Source organism: Bombina bombina, chromosome 1 (assembly GCF_027579735.1).
Source record: "Bombina bombina isolate aBomBom1 chromosome 1, aBomBom1.pri, whole genome shotgun sequence".
Classification (NCBI taxonomy): domain Eukaryota; kingdom Metazoa; phylum Chordata; class Amphibia; order Anura; family Bombinatoridae; genus Bombina; species Bombina bombina.
In genome coordinates this window covers 552,249,513-552,269,680 of record NC_069499.1, presented here as the reverse complement: position 1 = coordinate 552,269,680, position 20,168 = coordinate 552,249,513, and the positions used below count along the sequence as shown (strand labels likewise).

Genomic DNA, 20,168 nt, shown 5'->3' with positions numbered 1-20,168 from the left:
TAATTTTCCTTAAATAAGATACAACCATCTGAAGGAAAAAAATAAATACTATTTGCTATAAGAATAATAGTATATTTAGCAGGAGTAGAGATAACCCCATTAACTTGGGGAATCTTTCCTCAAAACTAACTGCCGGCAAAGAATACAATTTAAAAAACCTTAAATAAGGACTAAAAGAAAATTCTCAGCCTATTCCATTCCCTAGTATCAGGAACTGGAAAAAACCTCTGAAGAAATCACAGAGGAGAAATAAGCAGAATTTAAATGTTAGCTAGTCTTTAAAATCCAAAGAACTAGTTACTTCAATATTCAAAATAATCAACACCTTTTGAACAAAGAACAAACGTACTCTATTAAAAAATAAAAAAGTAGATTTGTTAGTGTCAATATCTGATGAAGAAAAATTCTGAATGAGAAAAAAACACCATCAGAGAAGGATAATTCAATATGTTGTTGGTCATTTGAAACTTCATCAACTAAAAAAGAAGTTTGAAAAAGACCTAACAATTTATTAGAAGGCGGGATGTCAGACAAAGCCTTTAAAATAGAATCAGAAAAAAATTCTTATAAATTTCTAAGTATATCTTGTACATAAGAAGTAAAAATAATAGCAATATATAAAGCATAAATACTAATGGATTCTGCATGTAAAAGTTTATCATGATAACTTATTACAAACCATAGCTAAAGATAAACATTCATAACATTTAAAATAAATGAACTTAGCTTTGGTAGGACTGATCTCAGTCAACAGGAATCCCTCAGCATGTTCTGATCCAGGAACAGAGAATGGAAAATCTTGCAATATGTAATAGAAAAAAACAACATATAAAGCAAAATTATCAAATTCCTTAAATGACAGTTTCAGGAATGGGACAAAATGCAAAATAAACAAGCTTCTAGCGACCAGAAGCAACAAAAAAGTGAGACTTAAATAATGTGAGAAAAAGTGAACAAGTATGACGCCCACATTTTTGGCGCCAAGTATGACACCCACATTATTGGCGCCAAGTACAACGCCCATATTTTTTGGCGCCAAGTATGACGCCACGTCCTCTGACGCCAAAAACGACGCCCACATTTTTGGGCGCAAAAAAAGTCTGAACACACATGCGTCAAAAAATGACGTAACAACGAACAAACTTCCGGCGTCTGCCCCCGCGAGCCTAACAGCCCGCAGGGAGAAAGTCAATTGAAAATTTTCAAGGTGAGAAAAAAATATTTTATATGCATTATCCCAAATAATGAAACTGAATGTCTGAAATAAGGAATACTGATTATCCTAAATCAAGGCAAATATAAGTTTAAACACATATATTTAGAACTTTACATATAAAGTGCCCAACCATAGCTTAGAGTGTCATAAAAAATAAGACTTACTTACCCTAAGACACTCATCTACATATAGTAGACAGCCAAACAAGTACTGAAACGAGAATCAGTAGAGGTAATGGTATATAAGAGTATATCGTCGATCTGAAAAGGGAGGTAGGAGAAGAAATCTCTACGACCGATAACAGAGAACCTATGAAATAGATCCCGTAGAAGGAGACCATTGTATTCAAATAGGCAATACTCTCTTTACATCCCTCTGACATTCACTGCACACTGAGAGGAAAACCGGGCTCCAGCCTGCTGCGAAGCGCATATCAACGTAGAATCTAGCACAAACTTACTTTACCACCTCCATGGGAGGCAAAGTTTATAAAACTGAATTGTTGGTGTGGTGAGGGGTGTATTTATAGGCATTTTAAGGTTTGGGAAACTTTGCCCCTCCTGGTAGGAATGTATATCCCATACGTCACTAGCTCATGGACTCTTGCTAATTACATGAAAGAAATGGGTTGAGCTTGTAGGTATAATTAGATCTCATTACTTTATCACATTGTGTACATATACCTGCTTCTTTATCTTATATCTGTCCATAAACCGATCACCAATACTTGGAGAGAACAATAGAAAATTAACATTGTATTACCTTATCTCTTCTATAACCCACTAGGAGTGTAATTTCTTCTACTGGCTGTGTTAACACAACTTGGCCTTAAGGCAAAAACTTTCAGGATGGGTGGGGATACCAAAGGCTAAATAAACTATTTCAAATGCCAATATAAGGCTAATGGAAATACTTATAAACAATTTAATACACTCCAGCAGGTAAAGTGGATCATTGGGAACAAATTAAAGGGGAGAAAATGTTTGAGTAAACTGTCCCTTTAAGTATAGATATATGTTTGCAGTATTATATTCCTTTAACTCTATCAGAAGTTTAGAGTCAAACTAGGAATAATGCAGTTAATAAGGAGCAGGGTGTACTTAACTCAGTATACATGATCTGTAAGCCATATTTGCAATCAACAGTATTAAGTTTGCTGGTAGTTAGAGATAAGCTGTGAATACAGCATGAGAGCGTAAAGGGATAGTAAACCCCAAAATTTTCTTTTACGATTCCGATTGAACATACAATTTTAAACAATTTTCTAATTTAATTTTATTATCAAATTTTATCATTCTCTTGTTATCCATTGCTGAAGGGACAGCATTGCACTACTGACAGGAAGCTGAAAATATCTATTTAGCCAATGACAAGAGACAAATGTGTGCAGGCACCAATTAGCAGCAGCTCCCACTAGTGTATAATATGTGCGTATTCATTTTTAGGGATACTAAAAGAACGAAGCACATTTAAAAATAGAAGTGAATTTAAAAGTGTCTTAAAATGACATGCTCTATCTGAATCATGCAAGTTTAATTTTGACTTTCCTTTCCCTTTAATCAAACTAATTGAACAAGCAGTTGGCTAGATTACGAGCTTTGTGTTATGAGTAAAAAAGCAGCGTTACGGCTCATAAGGCTGCTTTTCCACTACTGCTGCTATTACGAGTCTTGTAGGTACAGCTGTCCCGCACACTTTTTTGGCCGTACCACAAATTAACCTACCCAATTTGCGTAAAGTCTTTTTTCAATGAGACTTCCATTGCACCGGAATTACAAGCTTTTTTTTAGGCCAAAAAGTGAGCGGTACAGCCTATCCCGCAAGATTCGTAACGCATTCTAAAGTCAGTAGTTATGAGTTTTACACTACAAAGCCGTAGCATAAAACTCATAACTAAACTGCTAAAAAGTACACTAACACCCATAAACTACCTATTAACCCCTAAACCGAGGCCCCCCCGCATCGCAAACACTAAAATAAAATGATTAACCCCTAATCTGCCTCTCCGGACATCGCCGCCACTATAATAAACATATTAACCCCTAAACTGCAGCACTCCCGCATCGCAAACACTAGTTAAATATTATTAACCCTTAATCTGCTGTCCCTAACATCGCCGCCACCTACCTACATTTAGTAACCCCTAATCTGCCGCCCCCAATATCGCCTCCACAATACTAAAGTTATTAACCCCTAAACCTAAGTCTAAACCTAACACCCCCTAACTTAAATATAATTAAAATAAATCTAAATAAAACCTATTAATAACTAAATAATTCCTATTTAAAACTAAATACTTACCTATAAAATAAACCCTAAGCTAGCTACAATATAACTAATAGTTACATTGTAGCTAGCTTAGGGTTTATTTTTATTTTACAGGCAAGTTTGTATTTATTTTAACTAGGTAGAATAGTTACTAAATAGTTATTAACTATTTACTAACTACCTAGCTAAAACAAATACAAATTTACATGTAAAATAAAACCTAACCTGAGTTACACTAACACCTAACCTTACACTACAATTAAATAAATTACCTAAATTAAATACAATTAACTAAATTAAATACAATTACCTAAATTACAAAAAAAACCCCACTAAATTACACAAAATAAAAAACAAATTACAAGATATTTAAACTAATTACACCTAATCTAACAGCCCTATCAAAATAAAAAAGCCTCCACAAAATAAAAAAAACCCTAGCCTAAACTAAACAACCAATAGCCCTTAAAAGGGCCTTTTGCGGGGAATTGCCCCAAAGAAATCAGCTCTTTTACCTGTAAAAAGAATACAAACAACCCCCAAACAATAAAACCCACCACCCACACAACCAACCCCCCAAATAAAATGCTAACTAAAAAATCCTAAGCTGATTGGAACAGCCAATAGAATGCAAGCTCAATCCTATTGGCTGATTGGATCAGTCAATAGGATTGAAGTTCAATCCTATTGGCTGATTGCATTTAGAAGTTTAGTTATGAGTTTTATGCTACGGCTTTGTAGTGTAAAACTCATAACTACTGACTTTAGAATGCGTTAATTTGACTTTATTATGTTCGCATATCAGGAGTCTTTGTTATAGCTCGCCTTTATGTATATTGTACTAGATTCTCTTTTTAGGTTATAGTGATTTTTATAGTTTTTGGTTTTTAGGAAGCGCCCCCTATGGGATTGGTTTCTATTATGTTAAGTTAGTTTAAGTAGCTCTGGCCCACATATCTGTCTATTTATTTGTTTAATGGTTTTATTTCACCCCTTGTAATACCTCAGTCTTATCTCTGTAATATTTTGATCTTTTGTTTTTTGCTTGAATGACCCTTGGCTCAAATGTCCATAAATACACCCTCCCCATTCCTTTAAAACACTTTTTACAGGCCTATCATGACCATATTATAGGGGGTAGTTATCAACGCGTCTAATTTACCTGCCTTCGCCGGTTCAATACGCCCGCCTAAGCTCGCCTACCATCGCCGCAGCGGACCTGCAAAATTTCGCCTAAGTTATCAATAAATCTGTCAAAAAGCCACGCACCAAGTACGGGGCGATGAGCAGCGGACTGTGAGAGTTATCACTCATCCGATCTTGTTTCTCTTCGGCTTTTTGACAGCTTTATTGCTACCCCTGTCACTAAGCACTCACACTAACTACACTATTCTACCCCCTATACCGGCGCCCCCGGAGCCCCCCGCAACTCAATAAAGTTACTAACCCCTAAACCGCCGCTCCTAGACCCCGCCGCAACTCTTATAAATGTATTAACCCCTAAACCGCCGCTCCCGGACACCGCCGCAATGCTTATAAATGTATTAACCCCTAAACCGCCGCTCCCGGACACCGCCGCCCGGACATTATACCTAGTAACCCCTATCCTGCCCCCCCTATACCGTCGCCACCTATAATAAAGTTATTAACCCCTATCCTGCTGATCCCGGACCCCGCCGCAACTAAATAAATAGTTTAACCCCTAAACCGCCGCTCCCGGACCCCGCTGCAACCTATATTAAACTTATTAACCCCTATCCTGCCCCCCCTACACCGTCGCCACCTATAATAAATTTATTAACCCCTATCCTGCCCCCCCTACACCGCCGCCACTGTAATAAATTTATTAACCCCTAAACCTAAGTCTAACACTAAACCTAACACCCCCCCCCAACTTAAATATTAATTAAATAAATCTAAATAATATTTCTATTATTAACTAAATGAATCCTATTTAAAACTAAATACTTACCTATAAAATAAACCCTAATATAGCTACAATATAAATAATAATTATATTGTAGCTATCTTATGATTTATTTTTATTTTACAGGCATCTTTCAATTTATTTTAACTAGGTACAATAGCTATTAAATAGTTATTAACTATTTAATAGCTACCTAGCTAAAATAAAGACAAATTTACCTGTAAAATAAATCCTAACCTAAGTTACAATTACACCTAACACTACACTATACTTTAATAAATGATTTCTATTTAAAACTAAATACTTACCTGTAAAATAAACCCTAACAGCTAGATTTAGAGTTGGGCAGTAGCCGTCAAAACCAGCGTTAGAGGGTCCTAACGCTGGTTTTTACCGCCCTCTGGTATTTAGAGTCAGTCAGGAAAGGGTCTAACGCTCACTTTACAGCCGCGACTTTTCCATACCGCAGATCCCCCTACGCCATTTGCGTATCCTATCTTTTCAATGGGATCTTTCTAACGCCGGTATTTAGAGTCGTGGCTGAAGTGAGCGTTAGAAATCTAACGACAAAACTCCAGCCGCAGAAAAAAGTCAGTAGTTAAGAGCTTTCTGGGCTAACGCCGGTTTATAAAGCTCTTAACTACTGTGCTCTAAAGTACATTAACACCCATAAACTACCTATGTACCCCTAAACCGAGCCCCCCACACCGCCGCCACTCTATTAAAAAATTTTAACCCCTAATCTGCCGCTCCGTACACTGCCGCCAGCTACATTATCCCTATGTACCCCTAATCTGCTGCCCCTAACATCGCCGACACCTACATAATATTTATTAACCCCTAATCTGCCCCCCCAACGTCGCCGCTACCTTACCTACACTTATTAACCCCTAATCTGCCGACCGAACCGCACCGCTACTATAATAAATGTATTAACCCCTAATCCGCCTCACTCCCGCCTCAATAACCCTATAATAAATAGTATTAACCCCTAATCTGCCCTCCCTAACATCGCCGACACCTAACTTCAAACATTAACCCCTAATCTGCCGACCGGAGCTCACCGCTATTCTAATATATTTTTTAACCCCTAAAGCTAAGTCTAACCCTAACACTAACACCCCCCTAAGTTAAATATAATTTTTATCTAACAAAATAAATTAACTATTATTAAATAAATTAATCCTATTTAAAACTAAATACTTACCTGTAAAATAAACCCTATATAGCTACAATATAAATTATAATTATATTGTAGCTATTTTTGGATTAATATTTATTTTACAGGCAACTTTGTAATTATTTTAACCAGGTACAATAGCTATTAAATAGTTCATAACTATTTAATAGTTACCTAGTTAAAATAATTACAAAATTACCTGTAAAATAAATCCTAACCTAAGTTACAATTAAACCTAACACTACACTAGCAATAAATAAATTAAATAAAATACCTACAATTATCTACAATTAAACCTAACACTACACTATCAATAAATTAATTAAATACAATACCTACAATTATCTACAATTAAACCTAACACTACACTATCAATAAATTAAATACAATACCTACAATTATCTACAATTAAACCTAACACTACACTATCAATAAATTAATTAAATACAATACCTACAAATAACTACAATTAAATAAACTAACTAAAGTACAAAAAATAAAAAAGAACTAAGTTACAAAAAATAAAAAAATATTTACAAACATTAGAAAAATATTACAACAATTTTAAACTAATTACACCTACTCTAAGCCCCCTAATAAAACAACAAAGCCCCCCAAAATAAAAAATGCCCTACCCTATTCTAAATTACTAAAGTTAAAAGCTCTTTTACCTTACCAGCCCTGAAAAGGGCCCTTTGCGGGGCATGCCCCAAGAAGTTCAGCTCTTTTGCCTGTAAAAAAAAAAACATACAATACCCCCCCAACATTACAACCCACCACCCACATACCCCTAATCTAACCCAAACCCCCCTTAAATAAACCTAACACTAAGCCCCTGAAGATCTCCCTACCTTGTCTTCACCTCACCGGGTTCAGCGATCGGTCCAGAATAGGGTCCGAAGTCTTGATCCAAGCGGCGGCTGAAGAACTCCATCATCGGGCTGAAGTTGGAAGTCCATCATCGGGATGAAGTCTTCTATCAAGCCGCATCTTCAATCTTCTTTCTTCCGGAGCGGAGCTGAGCCATCTTCTTCCCAGCCGACGCGGATCCAACCTCTTCAAGTGACGCCTACTCGCCGAATGACGGTTCCTTTAAATGACGTCATCCAAGATGGCGTCCCTCGAATTCCGATTGGCTGATAGGATTCTATCAGCCAATCGGAATTAAGGTAGGAATATTCTGATTGGCTGATGGAATCAGCCAATCAGATTCAAGTTCAATCCGATTGGCTGATCCAATCAGCCAATCAGATTGAGCTGGCATTCTATTGGCTGTTCCGCTTGGATCAAGACTTCGGACCCTCTTCTAGACTGATCACTGAACCCGGTGAGGTGAAGACAAGGTAGGGAGATCTTCAGGGGCTTAGCGTTAGGTTTATTTAAGGGGGGTTTGGGTTAGATTAGGGGTATGTGGGTGGTGGGTTGTAATGTTGGGGGGGGTATTGTATGGTTTTTTTTACAGGCAAAAGAGCTGAATTATTTGGGGCATGCCCCACAAAAGGTCCTTTTAGGGGCTGGTAAGTTAAAAGAGCTTTGAACTTTTTTAATTTAGAATAGGGTAGGGCATTTTTTTATTTTGGGGGTCTTTGTTATTTTATTAGGGGGCTTAGAGTAGGTGTAATTAGTTTAAAATTGTTGTAATATTTTTCTAATGTTTGTAAATATTTTTTTATTTTTTGTAACTTAGTTCTTTTTTATTTTTTGTACTTTAGTTAGTTTATTTAATTGTAGTTATTTGTAGGTATTGTATTTAATTAATTTATTGATAGTGTAGTGTTAGGTTTAATTGTAGATAATTGTAGGTATTTTATTTAATTAATTTATTGATAGTGTAGTGTTAGGTTTAATTGTAACTTAGGTTAGGATTTATTTTACAGGCAATTTTGTAATTATTTTAACTAGGTAACTATTAAATAGTTATGAACTATTTAATAGCTATTGTACCTGGTTAATATAATTACAAAGTTGCCTGTAAAATAAATATTAATCCTAAAATAGCTACAATATAATTATAATTTATATTGTAGCTATATTAGGGTTTATTTTACAGGTAAGTATTTAGCTTTAAATAGGAATAAGTTATTTAATAATAGTTAGTTTATTTCGTTAGATTTAAATTATATTTAACTTAGGGGGGTGTTAGGGTTAGGGTTAGCTTTAGGGGTTAAAAAAATTATTAGAATAGCGGTGAGCTCCGGTCGGCAGATTAGGGGTTAATGTTTGAAGTTAGGTGTCGGCGATGTTAGGGAGGGAAGATTAGGGGTTAATACTATTTATTATAGGGTTATTGAGGCGGGAGTGAGGCGGATTAGGGGTTAATACATTTATTATAGTAGCGGTGCGGTTCAGTCGGCAGATTAGGGGTTAATTATTGTAGGTAGGTGGAGGCGACGTCGTGGAGGGCAGATTTGGGGTTAATAAATATAATATAGGGGTCGGCGGTGTTAGGGGCAGCAGATTAGGGGTACATAGGGATAATGTAGGTAGCGGCGGTTTACGGAGCGGCAGATTAGGGGTTAAAAAAAATATACAGGTGTCAGCGATAGCGGGGGCGGCAGAATAGGGGTTAATAAGTGTAAGGTTAGGGGTGTTTAGACTCGGGGTACATGTTAGAGTGTTAGGTGCAGACGTAGGAAGTGTTTCCTGTTAGAAAACAATGGGGCTGCGTTAGGAGCTGAACGCTGCTTTTTTGCAGGTGTTAGGTTTTTTTTTCAGCTCAAATGGACCCATTGTTTTCTATGGGGGAATCGTGCACGAGCACGTTTTTGAAGCTGGCCGCGTCCGTAAGCACCGCTGGAATTTAGAGTTGCAGTGGCGTTAAATTATGCTCTACGCTCCCTTTTTGGAGCCTAACGCACTGAAAATGCAGCCATTCTGTGCGGGGGGAAAAAAGCACGCATAGCTAACGCACCCCTTTGGCCGCAGAACTCTAAATCTAGCCGTAAGATAGCTACAATATAATTAATAATTACATTGTAGCTATTTTAGGATTTATGTTTATTTTACAGGTAACTTTGTATTTATTTTAGCTAGTTAGAATAGTTATTAAATAGTTATTAACTATTTAATAACTACCTAGCTAAAAGAAATACAAAATTACCTGTAAAATAAATCCTAACCTAAGTTACAATTAAACCTAACACTACACTATCATTAAATTAATTAAATAAATTAGCTACAAATAACTACAATTAAATACAATTACATAAACTAACTAAAGTACAAAAAATAAAAAAGCTAAGTTATAAAAAATATAAGTTACAAACATTTAAAAAATATTACAACAATTTAAGCTACTTACACCTAATCTAAGCCCCCTAATAAAATAACATAGCCCCCCAAAATAAAAAAAATCCCCTACCCTATTCTAAATTACAAAAGTTCAAAGCTCTTTTACCTTACCAGCCCTTAAAAGGGCCTTTTGCGGGGCATGCCCCAAAGAAAACAGCTCTTTTGCCTGTAAAAGAAAAATACAACCCCCCCCAACGTTAAAACCCACCACCCACATACCCCTAATCTAACCCAAACCCCCCTTAAATAAACCTAACACTACCCCCCTGAAGATCATCCTACCTTGAGTCATCTTCACTCAGCCGAGCCACCGATGGACCTGAAGAGGAGATCCGGAGAGGCAGAAGTGATCCTCCAAGGGGCGCTGAAGAAGTCTTCCATCCGATGAAGTGATCCTCCAAGCGGCACTGAAGAAGTCTTCCATCCGATGAAGTGATCCTCCAAGCGGCCCTGAAGAAGTCTTCCATCCGGGCGATGTCATCTTCCAAGCGGGGTCTTCAATCTTCTTTCTTCAGGATCCATCTTCATCCCGCCGACGCGGAACATCCTTCTTCCCCGACAGACTAACGACGAATGAAGGCTCCTTTAAGGGACGTCATCCAAGATGGCGTCCCTTCAATTCCGATTGGCTGATAGGATTCTATCAGCCAATCGGAATTAAGGTAGGAAAAATCTGATTGGCTGATTGAATCAGCCAATCAGATTGAGCTCGCATTCTATTGGCTGATCGGAACAGATTTTTCCTGCCTTAATTCCGATTGGCTGATAGAATCCTATCAGCCAATCGGAATTGAAGGGACGCCATCTTGGATGACATCCCTTAAAGGAGCCTTCATTCGTCGTTAGTCCGTCAGGGAAGAAGGATGTTCCGCGTCGGCGGGATGAAGATGGATCCTGAAGAAAGAAGATTGAAGATCCCGCTTGGAAGATGACATCGCCCGGATGGAAGACTTCTTCAGCGCCGCTTGGAGGATCACTTCATTGGATGGAAGACTTCTTCAGCACCGCTTGGAGGATCACTTCATCGGATGGAAGACTTCTTCAGCGCCCCTTGGAGGATCACTTCTGCCGCTCCGGATCTCCTCTTCAGTTCCATCGGTGGCTCGGCTGAGTGAAGACGACTCAAGGTAGGATGATCTTCAGGGGGGTAGTGTTAGGTTTATTTAAGGGGGGTTTGGGTTAGATTAGGGGTATGTGGGTGGTGGGTTTTAACGTTGGGGGGGTTGTATTTTTCTTTTACAGGCAAAAGAGCTGTTTTCTTTGGGGCATGCCCCACAAAAGGCCCTTTTAAGGGCTGGTAAGGTAAAAGAGCTTTGAACTTTTGTAATTTAGAATAGGGTAGGGCATTTTTTTATTTTGGGGGGCTTTGTTATTTTATTAGGGGGCTTATATTAGGTGTAAGTAGCTTAAAATTGTTGTAATATTTTTGAAATGTTTGTAACTTAGATTTTTTATAACTTAGCTTTTTTATTTTTTGTACTTTAGTTAGTTTATGTAATTGTATTTAATTGTAGTTATTTGTAGCTAATTTATTTAATTAATTTAATCATAGTGTAGTGTTAGGTTTAATTGTAACTTAGGTTAGGATTTATTTTACAGGTAATTTTGTATTTCTTTTAGCTAGGTAGTTATTAAATAGTTAATAACTATTTAATAACTATTCTAACTAGCTAAAATAAATACAAAGTTACCTGTAAAATAAACATAAATCCTAAAATAGCTACAATGTAATTATTAATTATATTGTAGCTATCATAGGGTTTATTTTACAGGTAAGTATTTAGTTTTAAATAGAAATAATTTATTAAAGTATAGTGTAGTGTTAGGTGTAATTGTAACTTAGGTTAGGATTTATTTTACAGGTAAAGTTGTCTTTATTTTAGCTAGGTAGCTATTAAATAGTTAATAACTATTTAATAGCTATTGTACCTAGTTAAAATAAATTGAAAGATGCCTGTAAAATAAAAATAAATCCTAAGATAGCTACAATATAATTATTTTTTATATTGTAGCTATATTAGGGTTTATTTTATAGGTAAGTATTTAGTTTTAAATAGGATTCATTTAGTTAATAATAGAAATATTATTTTGATTTATTTAATTAATATTTAAGTTAGGGGGGTGTTAGGTTTAGTGTTAGACTTAGGTTTAGGGGTTAATAAATTTATTACAGTGGCGGCGGTGTAGGGGGGGCAGGATAGGGGTTAATACATTTATTATAGGTGGCGACGGTGTAGGGGGGGCAGGATAGGGGTTAGTAGGTATAATGTAGGTGGCGGCGGTGTCCGGGAGCGGCGGTTTAGGGTTTAATACATTTATAAGAGTTGCGGCGGTTTAGGGGTTACTAACTTTATTTAGTTGCGGGGGGCTCCGGGGGCGCCGGTATAGGGGGTTAACATATTTATTATAGTGGCGGCGGGTCCGGGAGCGGCGGTTTAGGGGTTTATCAGTTTATTATAGTTGCTGTGGGCTCCGGGAGCGGCGGTTTAGGGGTTAATCAGTTTATTTTAGTGGCAGTGGGCTCCGGGAGTGGCGGTTTAGGGGGAAAACACTTTATTTAGTTGCGGCGGTGTAGGGGGGGGACAGATTAGAGGTGTTTAGACTCGGGGTACATGTTAGGGTGTTAGGTGCAGACAGCTCCCATAGGAATCAATAGGATGTCTGGCAGCAGCGAACATGAACTTTCGCTATGGTCAGACTCCCATTGATTCCTATGGGATCCGCCACCTCCAGGGCAGCGGATTGAAAACCAGGTACGCTGGGCCGGAAAAGTGCCGAGCGAACCTGCTAGTTTTTTGATAACTAGCAAAAGTAGTCATATTGTGCCGCACTTGTGTGCAGAACATCTGGAGTGAAGTAAGAATCGTTCTGTGCTGGACTGAGTCCGGCGGATCGAAGCTTACGTCACAAAATTCTACCTTTGCCGGTCTCTAGCCTTTGATAACTAAGGCGAATCAGCCTTGCCCCAAATATGCTGCGGAATTCCAGCATATTTGAGGTTGATGGCTTGATAACTACCCCCCTATATCTCTCTCCTTCAGCCTAATTTGAAATATATTCCTGCCCCACAACTCAAAGAAAATACAAGGATTTTCACTCAGCTGTTAAAACTGCCCATTGCAAGCAACAGGTAGCCTTCTGGAAGACTATTACACAAACTACAAAAGTACCATCTACGCATTAAAACAAAATCAAATGGCACACTGATCGCAGTCCACTCTTTCAAATACTTGGGTATGTTGTTAGACCCCAATCTATCTTTTGGCCTCCATATAGAAAAACTTGCATCTAAACTCTATCCAAAACTAGGTGCCCTGTCTCAGTCCTACAGTAAAGGAAAAGATTGTACAGCAAATGCTGATGCCAATCATGGATTATGGAGATGTAGTATATGCACCTGCACCGCAAACTCACCTTAATAAACTTAATACACTGTATAAATCGTTCTGCTGCTTTGTGCTACAATGTAACTACAGGACCCACCATTGTGACATGCTACAAGAACTAAACTGGCTGTCGCTGGAATCCAGACGTACCCTCCATCTTTCCAGTCTTGTGTTTAAGAGCTTTTGTGGGAAGCTCCCACCCTACCTGAGATTAGGGGTGTTTAGACTCAGGGTTTATGTTAGGGTGTTAGATGTAAACATAAATTTTCTTTCCCCATAGGAATCAATGGGGCTGCATTACGGAGCTTTACGCTGCTTTATTGCAGGTGTTAGGCTTTTTTTCAGCCGGCTCTCCCCATTGATGTCTATGGGGAAATCGTGCATGAGCATGTAAAACCAGCTCACCGCTCACTTAAGCAGCGCTGGTATTGAAGTGCGTTATAGAGCACAATTTTGCTCTATGCTCACTTCTTGTCTTTTAATGCCCGGTTTATAAAAACTTGTAATACCAGCGCTGTAGGTAAGTGAGCAGTAACAATAACGTGCAAGTTAGTACCGCACCCCTCATAACGCAAAACTCGTAATCTAGCCGAGTGTTTGCTAAAAAGAGGCTGGGATTAAAAGGTAAATGACATTACAGCTAGAGGCGTTACCAATAAGTTAAGGTGGAAAGGTTAGATGTAGCAGCAGTTATGACACTGGGCTTCTCAAAAACTGTGATATCTGTTAGAATTTAAGTACAAATACAGTGATTTGTATAAAACGTATAATTTGTTAAAACTCTGTTTGCAGTGGGAGTTCGTGTCAGTTTTCAGACAAGCACAGAGACAGGTTAATTCTGCTTCTATTGTTGTGGCCGGGATGAGGGTCCTTTTCCATATGAATACAGACATTATCAAGGACATCAACTTGTTCTTTGGAGGCATAGGAACAAGCACTGTGTGTGCAAAGAAAACAAGAGATGTGATCATTGGAAGGTAGGCAATGTCTATAATAACCATTATAATATAGATTAAGATTTATAGTTGAATACAAAAACTGCATTCACAATAGTTGTTTAACTTTTATAAAGAGAGAGACTAAACATATACTAAATATAAACTATATGGCCAAAAGAATGTTGACATCTGACCATCACACCTATATGACCTTGTTGGACATCCCATTCCAAAATAATTTACAGCTATAACAGCCTCAACTCTTCTAGGAAGGCTTTCCGCAAGATGTTGGTGTGTCTGTTGGAATTTGTGCCCATTCAGAAAAAAGAGCATCTGTGAGGTCTGTCACTGATATTGGACAAGAAGGTCTTGCTCACAATTGGCATTCTGATTCATCCCAAAGGTGTTCAATGGGTTTGAAGTCAGGGCACTCCTCCACACCAAACTCGTCAAACTATGTCCTCTTTAATCCCACTTTGTGCACAGGGGCACAGTCCTGCTGGAACAGGAGTTAGAAGCACCCAATTGTCTAAAATGTCTTTGTATCCTTATCTGTTACTACAGAGAATACATTTCCATTGTGGAATAGTCCAATAGCGGCATTCTTTACACCACTCCAGCCAACGCTTTGCATTGTGCATGCTAATGTGAGGCTTGTGTACAGCTGCTTAGCCAGGGAAACCCATTTCAGGAAGCTTCCGACACACAGCTCTTATACAGATGTTGCTTTTAGAGTCAGTTTGGAGCTCTGTAGAGAGTAATTCAAAAATGCAATGTTTATGCACTAAGCACTTCTGCAATCAGCAGCCTGCTCTGTGAGATTGAGTGGTCTACCACTAGGTAGTTGGGCTGTTGTTGATCCTAACCACATTCACTTCACAATAATACCACTTACAGTTGATCTGGACCAATCTAGAAGGGCAGATTTTTCACAAACTGACTTGTGGCACAGGTAGCATTTTATGAGTTTGCAAGTTTAATATCACTGAGCTCTTCAGTACAACCCATTGTACTGCCGATGTTTGTCTATAGAGATTTCATGGCTGTGTGTTCTGGTTTTTATGAACTTATTAACAGTGGGTGTGGCTGAAAACCATAAACTCAATAATTTGTAGAGGTGTTAACATACTTTTAGCCATATAGTGTATTCTGGGATGCATTTTATTAAATGGTCATGCAATTACATTAACTTAGTAGGGGCAAGAGGAGATGGATGGAAGTTAAACGAATAATATATATACTGGAGGTACCATGACACTACACTTAGGTTTACCCTTTCTTGGTCAACAGCATTAACCTAATTCTCTGTGGGGGGGTTTTAATATTCACTGCTTTATGCCCATGAGTGAATACCAGGTCATTTGTTTTTTCATGTTTATATTTCCTTCTTAATATGAGGAGAGTCCACGGCATCATTTCCAACTGTTGGGAAATAATGAACCTGGCCACCAGGAGGAGGCAAAGACACCCCATCCAAAGGCTTAAATACTCCCCCTACTTCCCTCATATCCCAGTCATTCTTTGCCTTTCATCACAGGAGGTTTGCAGAGAAGTGTCAGAAGATTCGGAGTAGTTCCTTATAAAGGGTATCTACCCTCGAAATGGGACTGTAGTTTTAAGTAGTCTTGTAAGCCTCACAGTGAGAGCTTTGACGAAAGTTAGAGTCTGGAGATGCAGGGACAGTCTTTCTGCGAACCCATCCAGACTCGTAATAACAGCTCCTAAGCAATCAGTTTTGACGAGTTTCACTGCCTGCTTCCATCACTCAAGTGCATGTCAGGAGCGATGCTACAAGACTGTCACACTTGAGAGGCTGTGTTTCTGTTCCACGGCATAGATTCCGGTAAGATCCTTTTATTTTTTACACATATGATAACGCCAGAAGACAGGGTCGCAGTGTGGCTCCTTTTATCTGTATGGAATCAATGGTTAATATCTCCTGAGGAAGATTATTGAACAGTGGGGATTAATCACATTTATTTATTTGATTATGCTGCGACATGTGTGAGATGTTTTTTTGGGCTCAGGCAGATGTTGGAACATACAGGTTCTTACTTTAATTTTTTGAGCTGCGCAGCTTGAAAGGATTGGTGAACTTTTTTTTGCTCTTTTAGCGGGGGCGGTCCTGCATTGTGCACTTATTTCCTCTTTTCCTGACTGTGCTGGTTACCGGAGAAGAAGTAGTTTCTCTGTTTTGCCTGGGTCATAGGAGGTTGTGAGTGCCCCAGCCATTGGGGGTATAAGGTGCCGTTTTTTCTTATCAATCAATAGTCTGCTTTGTAAGCGCAAGCTATGGAGGATTCTGATGTGTTAGAGGGTACTCCCTCTTTACCTAAGTCTAATACCTGCCTATATTGTGAGGAGGCCGTGGTATACCCGACCGCTCAACTATGTTCCACATGCCATGATAAAGTAATCATGTCAAAGAAGGTTAATATGTTTGATACCACTGAGCCATCCACCTCTGAGGAGTCTCCGTCCCGTGAGGTGCGCACCCTACAGTCATCTCCTAATACACATGCAGCTTCCCATAGCACTCATAATTCTCCATCTGGAGGGGGCCTTTTACTATCAGACTTTACTGCGCAGTTACAAACGGCAGTGTCTGTGGCCTATAGTGCTTTACCTCACCCTGCTAAGCGCAAGCAAAAAGGTCAACTATTGCTATCCTTCCCAGAGGTCATTAACTAGTTTGTTGGATTTATCTAATACAAGATTATCCGATGATGAAGGCACCCCTGAAACTTCAAAGGGCGCACTTTCTGGGTTGGAGTCTGCTGCCTCTAAACTTCCAGCTGCAGAGGAACCAGACATTAGATTTAGGATTGAACATTTACGCTTTCTGTTGAAGAAGTTTTGGCTACGTTAGAGGTTCCAGAGTGCCAATTCCCTGAGGAACCTTTGATTCCTAAATTAGATAAGGTCTACAAGGATAGGATTGTACCACAAATTTTCCTGGGTCCTGTAAAGATGGCAAACATTATTAAGAATTAATGGGAAAAGATTAGATCTTCCTTTACCCCTTCATCTTCCTTTAAGAAATTGTTCCCGGTCCCGGACTCTCAATTGGAGTTGTGGGGTTCTATCCCCAAGGTGGATGGCGCTATCTCAATGCTTGCTAAACACACAACTATCATGCTTGAGGATAGTTCGTCGTTTAAAGAGCCTATGGATAAGAAGATAGAAACTCTGTTAAGAAAGATGTTTCAACATACGGGATATTTGTTTCAACCGGCAGCGGCTGTTGCTGTAGGAGCGGCTACCTACTGGTACGACTCCTTATCTGAGTTGATCGAGGTGGAGGGTCCCCTCGACATGATCCAGGAAAGAATTAAGGCCTTAAAGGTTGCTAATTCTTTTATTTGTGATGCAAATATGAAAATTATTCGCCTGAATGCTAAGGCTTCAGGTTTTTCTGTTCAAGCCCGTAGGGCACTCTGGCTGAAGTCCTGGTCTGTGGACATGACTTCTAAGTCCAGACTTCTTTCCCTCCCCTTTAAGGGAAAGATTTTATTTGGTCCAGGCCTGGACTCAATTATCTCCATGGTTACTGGAATAAATCCAAGCAGAGCAAGAAGCCTGCCAAGACAAAGTCGGCATGAAGGGGTGGCCCCCGATCCGGTTCTGTATTATGTAGGGGGCAGACTGTCGCTCTTTTCAGACACTTGGTTTGGGGACGTGCAGGACTCATACACCCAGGGGCAGAATCCTCCTATCAAACCTGTCTTCCAGGCCAGAAAAGAGAGAAGCCTTTCTGGGATGCATGAGGGATCTATCCTCCCTAGGAGTCATTGTCCCGGTTTCTCGCAGAAAGAGGTTTGAGATACTATTCAAACCTTTTTGTGGTCCCAAAGAAGGAGGGAACTTTCCGCCCAATTCTGGACCTAAAGTGCTTAAACAAATTTCTATCTGTCCCCTCGTTCAAGATGGAGACGATAAGGTCCATCCTTCCCTTAGTTCAGGAAGGACAGTTCATTACCACTATAGATCTGAAGGATGCTTACCTTCCCGTTCCAATCCACAAGGAACACTTCAAGTTCCTAAGGTTTGCATTCCTGGACCAGCACTTCCAGTTTATTGCACTTTCGTTTGGTCTTGCTACTGCTCCAAGAGTTTTTACGAAGATTCTAGGGGCTCTGCTTGCAGTTGCCAGAACCAGAGGTATAGCAGTATCTCCATACTTGGATGATATTTTGGTTTAAGCACCATCTTGTCGTCTGGCAGAAAACCGTTCAAAATCTCTTCTGTTTCTTCTTCGATCTCATGGATGGAAGATAAACTTAGAAAAGAGTTCTCTTATTCCCAGTACCAGGGTGGAATTCCTGGGTACTATAATAGACTCCATATCCATGAGGATATTCCTTACAGACCAGAGATGTTACAAGCTAACTTCCCATGTCTTGTCCTCCAGACCTCCTTAACGCCCTCTGTGGCTCGGTGTATGTAGGTGATTGTTCTCATGGTGTCCAGCATGGACATCATTCCTTTTGCCAGATTCCATCTCAGACCACTACAGCTGTGCATGCTGAGACAGTGGAACAGCGATCATTCAGATCTACCTCAACAGATTTCTCGGGACAACCGGTCAAGAGAATCGCTCTCCTAGCGGCTCTGTCCATATCACCTGTCAAGGGACATCCTTCTTGTGACGATCCTGTGAGATTGTGACTACGGACGCAAGTCTATCAGGATGGGGAGCTGTTTGGGGTGCAGGAAGGCACAGGGCCTGTGGACTCGAGAGGAATCCTTCCTCCTGATCAACATTCTGGAACTTCGGGCAATCTTCAATGCTCTGAAGGTTTGGCCTCTTCTGGATTTGTGTAAATCCAAAGCAGGAAAAGCACCACAGTGAGAGCAATTCAAAATTTTCTTTTATTGGGACATCAAGAGATACAACAGCACAACGTTTCGGTCTAACTGACCTTAATCATGTGATTAAGGTCAGTTAGACCGAAACGTTGTGCTGTTGTATCTCTTGATGTCCCAATAAAAGAAAATTTTGAATTGCTCTCACTGTGGTGCTGTTCCTGCTTTGGATTTACACTTCTGTTTAAGGTATTTGGCAGGACCTTTGGAACGTGCACCCCCTGTTTGCAGATTGGTGCTGAGCCTGCTGATTTGTTACTCTTCTGGATTTGTCCCAGTTTATCAGATTCCAATCAGACAATATAACCTCAGTGGCTTACATCAACCATCAGGGGAGAACGAGAACCTCCCTAGCCTGATATCTAGATATCAGATCCTGGAGTGGGCGGAGGCCCACAACTGCTCACTGTCAGCGATCCACATTCCGGGTGTGGACAACTGGGAAGCGGATTTCCTCAGAAGGCAATCATTTCATCCAGGGGAATGGTCTCTCCATCCCGAGGTGGTTGCAGAGATTTGCAACAAATGGGGGACGCGGGAGATAGATCTCATGGAGTCCCGTCTCAATTCCAAGCTACCTAGATATGGGTCGTGGTCCAGGGATCCTCAAGCGGAGCTAATAGATACATTAGCAGTGCCTTAAAGGTTCAATATGATTTATATTTTCCCGCTGTTACCACTTCTTCCTCGTGTAGTGGCCTGCATCTAGCAGGAGCAGGCATCAGTGATACTGATTGCTCCATCGTGGCCCCAAAGGATGTGGTTCACGGACCTGGTGGGGATGTCCTCATCTTATCCGTGAAAGTTACCTTGTTGCAGGGATCTGCTAGAACAGGGTCCTTTCCAAAATCTAGATTCTCTGAGGCTGACTGCATGGAGGTTGAACGCTTAGTCCTAGCCAAGAGAGGTTTCTCTAGGAGGGTTATTGATACTCTTCTTCAGGCTCGTAAGCCTGTTACTCATTGCATCTATCATAAGGTGTGGAAAGCTTACTTATTCTGGTGTGAAGAACGTGGTTTAGCCTGGCATAAGGTTAAGGGTGCCAGAATACTTTCTTTTCTCCAGGAGGGTCTGTATAAGTGCTTTTCTGCCAGTT

General features: G+C 39.7%; 1 protein-coding gene across 1 annotated transcript in view; it reads left to right on the top strand.

The window, feature by feature from the left end:
* Positions 1–20,168, top strand: part of LOC128659728 (aldehyde oxidase 1-like) — a 561,780-nt gene that overhangs the window by 193,208 nt on the left and 348,404 nt on the right. The window contains 1 exon segment of the mRNA XM_053713310.1: positions 14,061–14,245. Within this exon segment, the coding sequence (XP_053569285.1) occupies positions 14,061–14,245 (185 nt within the window).